Here is a 12,407-nt window from a genome sequence, read left to right as displayed (position 1 = left end):
GATAAGCTTTTCTTTGTCTTAGAGCTTCCTTTATGACATCACTATCCTTGCTGTCGGCGCTTTTCCAAAGACTCAGCGAAGGCCCAGATAGCGGTGTGTTTCTGCAAGCATTGGCCAAAGTTTTTCAGATCTGAAATAGTTGCGTAACACCACTTCACTCCTTCTTTATGTAAGGAAGAATGTGAATGAAAGGAGTTTATTGGATCCATACACACAGTTTTGACATATTTTTTTCTTAATTTTTGCTCTTAAAGATTGCATACCTTTGTTCAACCAAGAATTAAGTAGTATAAGAACGATTGAAATAGAAGTACGTGCAGTATCAGGTACATACTTTTATAACTTTAAGAACTTTCAGGTGAAAGGAGGTAATACATTTATCGCATTTGTTATACTTTGTTGAACTCTATCTATAAAATATAAGTTATCAAGTTACCTTTCAGGAATAAAGTGTTAAAGTGGAGAGTGTAGTTTAAGAATTAGTGTAGTTTTTTTTTTTATTATTGCATAATTATTATCTTACATTTTGTTACTTATTCATTTATGTAATGCATTGATATTAATGGATTGGAATAAAAACCATTTCTAAAGTAGTTTGTGTTTGTTCAAGTCTGTGGTTTGATGTTCTCAGTTCAGGTATTGTCATGTTCCAATTTGACCCGAGCAAGTTTCCTGTAAGAGCGAGAACAGAGAAACAGTTACTTGTTTATCTTTATCTTTATCATTTCATGTGGCTGTTTTTGTAGATGTAGACAAGACCATAGATATGCTCTCAGAATAAGATGGGCTTTTGAGACATCATTTTTAGACATGCACTCATTGTTTACTAAACCACTTAAAGTTTTCCACTTGCTACTTTTCTTGAGAATGACATAGCGCATTGCTTTTCTGAGGCCTGTATATTCTTCACAAGCCGCTGTGTGTTTATTTTGGCTCGTCATCAACATAACAATCTTGATTTAAATATTAACAAAGTTTCATGTAAACAGTTAAAAATTAAACCAAATTGAGAGCCAGCGTTGCTGTTTTGCATAAAAACTTGTTAAACAAGAAATATTTTTAATAATTAAGCTGTTTTCACACAGGTGTAAAATTTGCGTGAAACCTTATATGGAGACTGTACGTCAGGTAAATTAGTATTCACTACCGTACTCTGTTTATTTTTGTATCAATCAATAATTCATACAGCCTTCATTTTTGGTCCTCGTTCTCATTGTTTTGTTGACAAAGGTGTGTGTTGTGCTTTATCATCTTTATATTGTGTGTATGTGTGTTTAAGAGATCGGTTGCATAAAGTCGCGCAAGGCTGAAAGATAAGTGGATGTCTGCAGACACATCATCTCACCAGTCTAGATTGAACCTGTTTGAGCTGAGATGTATCTAGTGTGGTTTTTTTTGGGGGGGGAAGTTCACGGTACAGAAACCAGTTATCGGCTGCTATAGCAGATTTTTGCTTTGATAAAATGTCAACCACATTCAAATTTACTCTCACAAATTCACACATACATCAAACTTGAGGCGAACCATCCATCTGGTAAAGAAACCACTGCAACTGTGCAAGTCTAATAAAAGTCAAGAGAAAGTGTGGTAGGTATTTACCTCAGAGTCTGTACTGCATGAAAAAAGCACAGGAAGTTGCTGTTGTCTTCGCGCTTCAAAAATCGGCTTCTTGGAAATTAGTCTTTTCTCTGGGTAGATTGACTTCATGCTTCAGTGCTTCCACAACATGTTGAATTTTAACATGAAATTTAAAGTAAGAAACTCTTTTTAGTGTCAGACATGACTGTTTCAGAAACAGTAGCTGGAACAAAACAGTAATCAAGATTTCTTTAATTTTGTCTTTCACATCTTGTATGCAGGCAATCACTATTACTGTTGCTGCTCATAGAACAAACCTCAAATTCTAAAATGTAAACCTCAACATGTATTTGATCCCCACTTGATACATTTCATGTTATTTGTGATTTATTCAACTAATAATCTCTCCATCAAAAATACCTGCTGTCAAATTCTCACCAAAACATGTCGTGAGAGCTGTTTATTTTCTTTGGCCACAATTAAGCTCTTTTAGATTTCCTTAATATTTTTGTGAAGGTTTGGCTGCCCCCTGCTGTCAGTGATTTTATTTTAGTTTTATTCCAGAACAGTTACTGTAATTAGGATACAATGATTATTGTTATATATTTCCATCACATGCTTATTAATGGAATATGGAATTAATGTCACAATCTTAAATGTATAGTGTAATCATCCTAAAAATACCTTTTCTTTATGTTAATTGCTAAATATAATTTCATATATTTTTCTTCTGTGGTTCTGGGTAATACAACCCTTTCATTTATCCATCAATCGAAATAAAAATAGTGGTTATTATTTGGAACTCTACTGTAAAACTGTAAACTGTGATTCATTATTTTTCCATTTATGTTTCTGCTTTTTCATTACTGTTTCTCTTTTCTGCTGTGTCACAGGTAGTTCAGGTCGTTCCCTCGCTGTCTTCACAAACCCTGATGTTTATAACACCACCACACTGTTGCTTAGCAACGATGGGGGCACTTTATTCGTCGGAGCACGTGATGCCATTCTCTCAATTGATCTCAGTCAGACTGACAATATGACCATAAAGGAGAAGGTCAGTGTGATTTTGATTTAGTACATGACCAGCTGAAGAATTGAAGGATCACTATGTCAGCACAACAAATCAGACTAATAGAAACATAAATAATTATACATTTATATATTATAAATATATCATAAATGGATCGTCCCTGGAAGCTGATTGGTTACTATACAGCATTCCATCTCCCTTATATTTCAAGATAAAGGAACAGCTCCCATAGCCGATGATTATTTGTTACATAGCAACCTTTTGTTGTCAGGGGCTTCAGTGATTTAATTAAAATGTATGTCCTTGATTTTTATTTTATATAATATTTTATACATTTTATAAAAACAATAAGGCACTTTAGCCGTGACTATATAAAACATTTAGCAGGACCTCTCTTGCCTTATTGCTTATAGCTGATCACCAAATAAATAATAGCTTTTTTCCTAACAAGCATGTGATGAAACTGACCTTGTTTTTACACTCACATTTCAGCTGGACTGGTCTCCCCCAGAAAAAGACCTCAATGATTGTTCCATGAAAGGCAAAATGAAGGTATGGGAAACCAATCACTTTAAGTGTCATACAGTCCAACCTTTTTGACCCTTATGTTAAACTGGGCAAATATCTGTCTTCTTAAGCTGGCCTTTAACTTAACTCTCCCATTCACCCTCAGATGGATTGTCATAACTTTGTGAGGGTTTTGCAAGAGCTGAACTCCACCCATATGTACGCCTGTGGAACGTTTGCCTTCAGCCCCCGCTGCATCTACATCGTAAGTCAGACCGCATCCGTCTTTTCACAGTTTATTTTGTCCTCTGTTTACTTCTTGTAAGCATAATGTTAACACAAAACAGATGACCGCTGATACGTCTGAAAGAAAAAAAGGCTTTCTAGGGCTAAGAAATGTAAATAATTATGTAATATATATAAAATAATTGTTCCATAATTGTTTACGTTTATTAGCCCTAGAAAGGCTTTTTTTCTTTTCATCTGTTTCGTGTGAATATAATCATACATTTATTATTCATTTATTTTACCATGGTAACTTCACAACCATTTTGAAAGTTCTGTGCGACTGTCACAAGGGCCAAAATGCACCCATCGTATGTACATGTGAAAAGTTGGCTTTACTGTCTGAAGAGCCATGATTATGTAGTATCCTTTCATATGAGTCACATCAATGTCTGTGCACTGACCTCTATTGAGTTAAGCGTCAATCTACAGCCTTAGCCTCAGCATCAGTCACATGACATTAGGATATTGCATAATCCTGCTGTCACTGTTTATGTTAAATTACTCCTTGCTTTATAGTTAAAGATTTTATTAGTTTACAACATGTTTGGGGCTTTTATGGTTTTATAAACCTTTAAGATGGAACCTTGCGTGACTGTCTTTCACATACCATTGAGCATTCTTCAATCCTGTCATGCAAACACAATGGTCTCAGTGCTTCTTCCTCACTCTGTGCTTTCATGAGTGTGAGAGGAAGAAGATCTGTGTGTGTGCGTGTGTATCAGGGGAGATATGCATGACAAATAGCAAGCCTCCTGAATGAAAGCACCACAGCTTGTGAATTATTACTGTTGTCAATGTCTTTTCATATTAAATTTAAACCGAATCAGCAAGTGTGGTGGACAGATTGTCCTAATCTAATTTCCTCAAGTTTATCAGTGTATTAATACACGTATTCTTTATGTGCTCACCTCCACAGGATTCAAAGACATTCACCATAGCTACAATCCCCAGTGGTAAGCCTGAAGAAGGCAGAGGTCGTTGCCCTTACGACCCGTACCAGAAGAACACTGCCATAACAGTGGGTAAGAATTCCTCCACTGCCATGAGCATAAAGATGGCATAGGTTATCTGGCTTGTTTCACACAGCATACCTAAGAGATTATTTAAATGTTGAGCAAACAAGCTCATTGGATGCATAATCAGCAGAAGCCAATCAGCTTGTGCCGTGTAGTAAATGATGTGATTGCCTGTGCCATCTAGAGTTTCATGACTAAACAGACTTTTGCAGTTTTGCAATAGACTTGTATGATAGTCAGCAAACTCGATTATATTATAAACTATCATCTTATTCTCAGAGGTTTTTGGTCCAATAACTAATACCTCTGTTTTGTCAGAATTGAGAAAAGGAAATCATCCAGTCTTTGATAGAACTAAAACAACCTACTTGGCTCAGGTTTGAAGGAAATATAAAGCTGAGTTTCAGCTGCATAACAGTGGTAACTAATGCCTTGTTTCCTGATTATGTCCCCCAAGGGGATCATATAAAAGGAGAAAAGTAAAGGAACAAATACTGAGCCCTGTGGCACTCCATATTCTGTCACATTGTGTATTAATAAATAAATTATTAAACATATTTAAAACTCCTGATAATCATTTAATATTTTATGGATGTTGTTAAAGGAAATAATTAAAGGTGCATTGTGTAATATTTAGGAAGATCTGTTGACATAAATCCAATATAATATTCATAGCTATGTTTTCAGTGGTGTATAAAGACATTACATAATGAACCGTTATGTTTTTATTACCTTAGAGTGAGGCATTTCTATCTACATACACCGCGTGTCCCCTTAGAAGTTAAGTCGCCATTTTGCGCAGACATGTTTCTACAGAAGCCCTAAACTACTACAGAGCGTTTTGTCACTATGTTGTTCTCCGTGCAAAGAAGCTAGCTCAAGTCAGCGAATAAAACACTGACACGATGAACAAGTAACAATAATATTCGCAATAACATATTGTTTTACTGAATAATTAATTAAACATAATTTCTTCATTTATCTTTGTAAAGAAACCTCATAGCTTAACTGGCTACTCTCTGCTGTCTCAGACAGATCTTTTCCTGTCGACCACTGTTGGTTGTGATTCGCAACCTCACCACTATATGCCGCTAAAATGTACACACTGCACCTTTAAAGTAGCAACCCAGAAAATACTTTATTTTCCTTATAGAGCATCAGTTCCCCTTATGTTGCAAAAACAATGTCAGTGTTGTCAATGTCAGTACAACACAACTATTGTAGTTATTGCTGATGCTTCTCCTTCATGTTATGTATGTGTGTGGTGTGAAATTGGCCTTGCCGTAATGAAGAATAGATTGAACAAGAGAGAGAGAGGCAGATTTCTCTCAGTGAACACCCTGTTAATCCTCTTGCTCTTAAATCCTAGTCCTGATCTACTTATTTTGGGTGGCTGACATGTGACTTCAGACATGAGAATGACCTGAGAATGTTCACTTCACATTTACCTCATCATCAATCGGACAGGCCTACATCCTGTTTAAAGCCATGCATCAACCCCAGTTGGCAGACACTCTGTTGTTTGTTGTGTGCATATACAGTATACTGTTGAAAATAAAGGTTATTTACTGTCATCTATAGTTCCATGAAGAACTTTTAACATCTATTACACTAAAGGTTCTTTATAGTACAAAAATGCCCTTCTGATTATCAAAATGTTATTCATAATAATAAAAAATCATTCAAGAACTATTCAATGAAAGGTTCATTGTGGAAGCCAAAATTGTTTCTTCTATGGCATCACTATAAAACCACACGCTTAGAACCTTTAACTATGGAAATTGAAGTTTATTTAATTTAAGGTGCTACAACATTTTAAAAGAATGAACTAAAAAAAATTATTTTGCCAAACCTGTATTGAAACTAAAGAAGAGATGTTAGGCAGAATATCCAAGCAGTTGTTTTCCACACAAGGAAAGTGGAAGAACACCCCTATCCAAAAAGCATCATAAAAGGAGAATAAATTTAGCTTGATGGTAATGACTGAAATTACGAATGCTTAGGTGAGATAAATATGTTTATGTGTATGTGGTATATAATGTCAGTGGTACACAATATAATGGTTCTTTGTTTCAGATGGAGAACTGTACACCGGAACAGTGGCAGACTTCAGGGGAACTCGGCCTGTCATTTCACGCCACTTGAGCGAGGGCAGCCATGTTGATCTGAAACTGGATGATACGCTTGGCTGGTTAGAAGGTAAGATAACTTTGTTTTTAATGCTGTCACAAAAGCAAAGAGAGGGAGAGATTTGACTGATTCCACTTTGCTTCGCTTTATAACTACACTGCTTTCTTTTTCACTACACAATTCCAGATCCTACTTTCATCAGCTCCACGTATGCTCCCAGTGAGGAGAAGGTTTATTTCTTCTTTAGTGAGACTGGAAAAGAGTACGACTTCATTGAGAAGTTTACAGTGTCTCGCATTGCCCAAGTTTGCACAGTAAGTGTTGATGGTTGATGTATTTCTTGTGTATGTGAGCATGTTTATAACATAGCGTTTTAGCTAGCACGTTTACAGATTGATCAAACACATATGAAAGATTAGTTTAATTTGAGGTGGGTTTTATTGAAAATGTCATTCTCAGTAGGTGTTAATCTCTCTTTAGAGTGATGTGGGTGGGCAGCGTACTCTTCAGAAACGCTGGACTACCTTTGCCAAGGCTCAGCTACTATGTCAAGCTGCCCAGGAGCTGCCATACAACCTCCTACAGGACATTGTTAGCCTTCCGCCACCGGAGGGCGCGTCTGAGGACGAAACCCTATTCTATGGGATTTTCAGTTCTCAGTGGTGAGGAAACATGCTTTATTATTCAGAGTTAAAAAAAAAAAATCCCCTATATTTGAAATTTGAAAGGATTTATTTTATAATTTGCCATTTTGCTTAAAATACTTATCTCAGTTTTTGTGTTTTTTTTTTTTTTTTAGGCGAGTAAACTTGGGTCGCTCAGCCGTGTGTGTGTTCAGCCTCAAAGACATAAAAAATGTGTTTACAGGACATTACAAGGTTCTGAATCGGGACACTTTGAAGTGGAGCACACGGGTACAGGAGCCAATGGCAAACCCTGGAGAGGTTAGTGTCATAAGAGTGCCCTGAAAGGCCCCTTTATTTTATTATTTTAATTTCGTTTACACCGTTCAGAAGTTTAGGGGCAGTAAGAAACCAATGCATGGACGCATTCATTTGAGAAAAAGTGACAGTAACAACATTTATAATGTTACTAAAGATTTATATTTCAAATAAATGCTGTTCTTTTCAACGTTCAATCAAAGAACCCTGACAAAATGTCCAGTTTCCTCAAAAAGATTCAGCAGCACAGCTATTTTCAACATTGATAATAATAAGAAATGTTTCTTGAGCAGCAAATCAGCATACTAGAATGGTTTCTGAAGGATCATGTGATACTGAAGACTGGAGTAATGATGCTAAAAATTCAGCTTTGCCATCACAGGAATAAATACAATTTTAAAATATATTCAAATAGAAACAGTTATTTTAAATTGTAATAGTATTTCACAATATTATGTTCTTTACTGTATTTTTCATCAAATAAATGCAGCCTTGGTGAGCATAAGAGACTACTTTCAAAAACATTACAAATCTTACTGAGCCCAAACTATATTTTATTTTGTTTTATTTTATTTTACTAAACAAAAATTCCCTTAAATCAAACCATTGAAATTTCTGCTGTTTATCTCTGCAGTGTGGCCTCCATAATGCATCAGACAACACTCTGCGCTTTGTTAAGGACAACTTCCTGACTGATAAAAGTGTTGCACCGGTCAGTCAGGGCCTTACAATGGTGTCAACTGATAAGAGCTACAGCAACATCGCAGCTCAGAGAGTGCGCGGAGCACGCGGCAGAGATTACACTGTGCTTTACTTGCTCACGGGTAAGTACGGGTCAATATCAGTGTCACCATCAAAAATCACAATTAGACTGATAGTGGAGACGGTTTTCTTTGTCAGTAGTTTAACTGATTGCTTAAATTATTGTAAGTATCATAATGCAGTGTTTTTCAAAAAAGGATTAAGATAAATAAAAGCTGAAGCAACCTTTAATTTCTGTTCTAATTACTAAATTACTAAACTTAGAGTAACATTTACTAAAATATAAAAGAAAAAGCTAATTAAAAATATTATAAACGTTATAACAGTATATAAATAATAAAAAAATGCTGTTTTTGAGATATTATTCCATATAGAAAAATAATATTCCTAAACACCATAACAATTAATGACAAGAATAAAATGTGCTAGAATTTAATGAGAGTAAAAATAACTAAGGACAGTAGTAATAGGAGTATTCCTACAATTCAATGCTTTGGTTGGATTTTCGTATTAGACTGTAGAACAACACATATTTTCCCAGACATCAACGAAATGCATATATTGTTTTCTTTTTTCTTTTTTTGTGACTTTATTACTGTTTCTTATAATCGTTTTCCCCTTTCGAGTCATTTTAAAATGATCTTAATATCACTTTAACCGTGTTCCCTGTAGAGTCTGGCTACCTGCACAAAGCTGTAATCTTGGAGAACGGAGCTCACATCATTGAAGAGATCCAAGTGTTTCATCAACCGCAGCTGGTCAAAAATGTCCTGCTTTCAGTCTCTAAGGTACCCATCACTTCAAGTGTCATTTATTAGCTTTACTCGGGGAACAAACATCTGTGCGTGCCTGTATTTAATCTATGTAATCCTCCGACACAGAAGTCACTACATGCACAATATCATACTCTTTGAGCCATTAAATCAGATTCCTTGGTTATAACCCCTGTTGTGCTACTGTTATCTTTTAAATATCCGGTGACTGGTGTCCCAGCTGTAAGACACACATGCTGGGTTATACCACTCCCATCACGCTGCTCAGCCAATTAGAGCCCAGTTGCTCATGACAGACTTTATTTTCTGTCCTTATTCGATATTTAATTCTGAGAATTGTTTGTTAAACAAACACTGTGTAAAAGTGTTCAAATGGATTGTGTCACCGACCCACAAGTCTATGAGTCTGTATGTACTGACCTCAGCAGTCACATTTCATCCGTAAGAAATATAGAAGGCAGATAACAGTTCTGTTTAGACATGTGGCTTTTCTGAGAGCTGTATGCTATATACCTTTTCGCTGACTTGTATTGTATTATGCCATAGATGTTAATTTTATTTAATATTAAATCTTACTTAAGTTAATATCTGGTAGTTACCCTATTGAATCATACATGAGTTAAATTAATTTTACAGGGTTCCTTAACGCCAACTTTTGAAAAGGTGTTTAAATTTAAAATGTATTCATATATTTAATATTGATTTTATGAAGGAAAGAAAAAGGAAATGTCAAAAGTGTGCGTAGTCACAGCTTCATTGTTTTATAGTATTTATTTAATCATGGCACTGCAAATTTACTGAACAGAAATGTATTTTATGGTGCAAGAAAGAGTCTGAAGAATTAAATGTAAATGTTTGTCTTCCCCAGGGTGCAGTGCTGATAGGCTCTTCAGAAGGAGTGGTGTCAGTACCAGTGTCCAACTGTTCTTACTACTGGAGCTGTGCTGAGTGTATTCTAGCCAGAGACCCCTTCTGCGGCTGGGACCCTGTGATGAGAGTCTGCACAGACATAACTAGTCAGGACAGGCTGTAAGTATCATTACAGCCAAGTGTATTCAAACCTAACAAATACTCCCTAATTAAATATGTAGTTGGTTTAATGCGCTTTTATTGCAGATTTCAGCATACACATTGATTAGGTTACTCAAGCATATCCCTGTCCTTTGTTTTTAATCTCTCCTTTCACTGCTTTTCACAGTGCCCAGGATGTAGATGAGGGTAACGTGTCAGAGCAGTGTAAAAATGTGATCCCCAGGTCACGCTCTGGCCAGCCCCGAACCCTTTCAAGTGAGTACAGTTAATGTGTACATCTTCATAATGTTTAGATATCAGTGTATAAATGCTGTTTTTTTATTCCAAGAGTCCCAAATTCTATCCTTTTTAATTGTGTACCATTAATTTACTCATAATTGAATCTCAATTTAATTTATTGCAGTTGCAAATGTGGAACAAATATTCTTGTTTGTCTCATTTTTACTTAGATCTTTGAGTGTGTTCTTTACTATTTATGGCATTTTCCATGAAATTGCTGCATTCAAAAACTAACAATAATATCATACAACAATGTCAAAGTCTTGGCACAATATTGAAATATTTATTTCTTTTAAGGGGAAAAAAACAATTTAGCGTTTTACATAACCCTGTTACCACATGATTTTTCCTCTATTAAGAAAAAAAAAAAATCATAAACGTGTGACATCAAGGAAGTAACATCATTTGGCATGAAAGCTATTTAATTTTAATTTCTCACAAATTGTAGTATTGTAGTATTTCCATGTAACTGTTAATAATAAATATGTAACCTAATTTAGCATTACATAGCCGCGGGGTCTTAAAAGTCTTAAAAAGGTCTTAAATGTCATGTTCCTAAATTAAGGCCTTAAAAAGTCTTAAATTCCGTTGTCCAAGTCTTAATTTTTTTAATGAAGGTCTTAAATTTCATTATACTAGCCTATTCATTAAAAAAAATTCAACAGGGTTTAGTGTAACGTCAGAGAACGTCTCAAACAATAGTTTGGGTTTTCGCGCCGGCGGCAATGGAACAACATTCTAATCAATCAGTCGAGAGGAGAGACATCATGGGGAAGTGTCGTTCGGTTCGGTGTACGCATTTTCAAACCGAACGGTTCGTTGGACCATTTTTCCTGCCGACCAAAATTTCATTCTTTCAAATGTAGGCGCGTTGCGCGTGGCAAGCGCGCTCATAATGTAAGAGACGCCGGCGCGACCACAACATTGTCCAACATCAAATGTGCAAACGTAATGCAAGCGGAACGAAACTGGACTTCTCGTTATTGTGTGGTTGAAGGACCGCTTATCAGTTTGGACCAGTGCAGCGCGAGCGATCTTGATCAAGCGACACTGTTACACAGCAGCGGTAATAAGAGATCCAGTAAATAAATCATTTGAATTCGCCACAGAAGTAATAACATCGCTGCGAGATCTAGTGAGAAACATTCTCATTTCTCCGTTATTAACGGATCAAACAGCGCGTGGAAGCCAGGAAGAAACATTGTGCCATGAATGAACTATCCAGTGTCCACAGATCAGCAACATTTACCATGGATTTACTGTAGTAACACTAACTGCAACCATGGAAGTTTGGCAGGAATAGTAGGCTATAATGCTTTCAAGTAACATTATGTTGGTTTTATTTTGACATTATGAATACAATTGCTGCCCTCATATTTTAATCTGAACTAAAAATAGACCTTTGTTTATAACTACTACAATATTAGGTTACATTTCATTTTTTTCCAAGGTGCTGTTTTGTTTATGCTCCTAAGAAGAGTCTATTATAGCTCCATCATTGGTCAAAGTGTGTTAGTTTTAATAAAAATAAATAAATAATAATAAATAAAAAATTATCTGGCATTTATTTCTTTTTGCTGTATCGAAAACGTACCAAACCGTGACACAAGTGTATCGTATTGAACCGAACCGTGAATTTTGTGAACCGTTACACCCAGTGCCGGCCTGTGGGGTTGTGGGGCCCTAGGCAAGATCATGAAAATTGGCCCCACTGGAGTAAAAAAACTCTCATAACAATTTCATGAAGGAAGAGAAAGCACATGATACGACAATTTCAATATTTAAAGTCCGCGTGAACCGGAAGTTGCAAACGACTTTTCTCCAGTGCTGTGACGTATTTCCCAGTGAAAAGGAATATTGAACAGAGGGCAGGGTTTTACTCTAGCGCTCCTCCTCTCCATCTCTCGCTCATTACAGACTAACGGTTTGAGGGGAGTGGTTAAGCGTTTGCCCAAACCAAGCCGTCAAACATACGTCATCAGGGAAGGTCCTCCAATGCAGAGGGGAGGAGCATTTTCAGATTTTGATTAAAGATTACGAAGCCAAAAAATTTTTTGGTGTGGATTGACTT

General features: G+C 36.1%; 1 protein-coding gene across 2 annotated transcripts in view; it reads left to right on the top strand.

Moving 5' to 3' along the window:
• sema4ab (sema domain, immunoglobulin domain (Ig), transmembrane domain (TM) and short cytoplasmic domain, (semaphorin) 4Ab) overlaps window positions 1-12,407 on the top strand; it is a 43,081-nt gene that overhangs the window by 25,428 nt on the left and 5,246 nt on the right. For both annotated transcript variants that reach the window (XM_084422784.1, XM_084422783.1), the window contains exons 3-14: window positions 2,472-2,632; window positions 3,101-3,160; window positions 3,282-3,380; window positions 4,320-4,425; window positions 6,496-6,618; window positions 6,736-6,863; window positions 7,030-7,211; window positions 7,349-7,493; window positions 8,125-8,314; window positions 8,925-9,040; window positions 9,894-10,054; window positions 10,224-10,312. In XM_084422784.1, coding sequence (XP_084278910.1) covers window positions 2,472-2,632; window positions 3,101-3,160; window positions 3,282-3,380; window positions 4,320-4,425; window positions 6,496-6,618; window positions 6,736-6,863; window positions 7,030-7,211; window positions 7,349-7,493; window positions 8,125-8,314; window positions 8,925-9,040; window positions 9,894-10,054; window positions 10,224-10,312 — 1,560 coding nt within the window. The remainder of the gene's footprint in view (window positions 1-2,471; window positions 2,633-3,100; window positions 3,161-3,281; window positions 3,381-4,319; window positions 4,426-6,495; window positions 6,619-6,735; window positions 6,864-7,029; window positions 7,212-7,348; window positions 7,494-8,124; window positions 8,315-8,924; window positions 9,041-9,893; window positions 10,055-10,223; window positions 10,313-12,407) is intronic.

This window comes from Rutilus rutilus, assembly GCF_951802725.1.
Source record: "Rutilus rutilus genome assembly, chromosome: 11".
NCBI classification, from domain to species: Eukaryota; Metazoa; Chordata; class Actinopteri; order Cypriniformes; family Leuciscidae; genus Rutilus; species Rutilus rutilus.
This window is presented reverse-complemented; position numbering and strand designations above follow the sequence as displayed.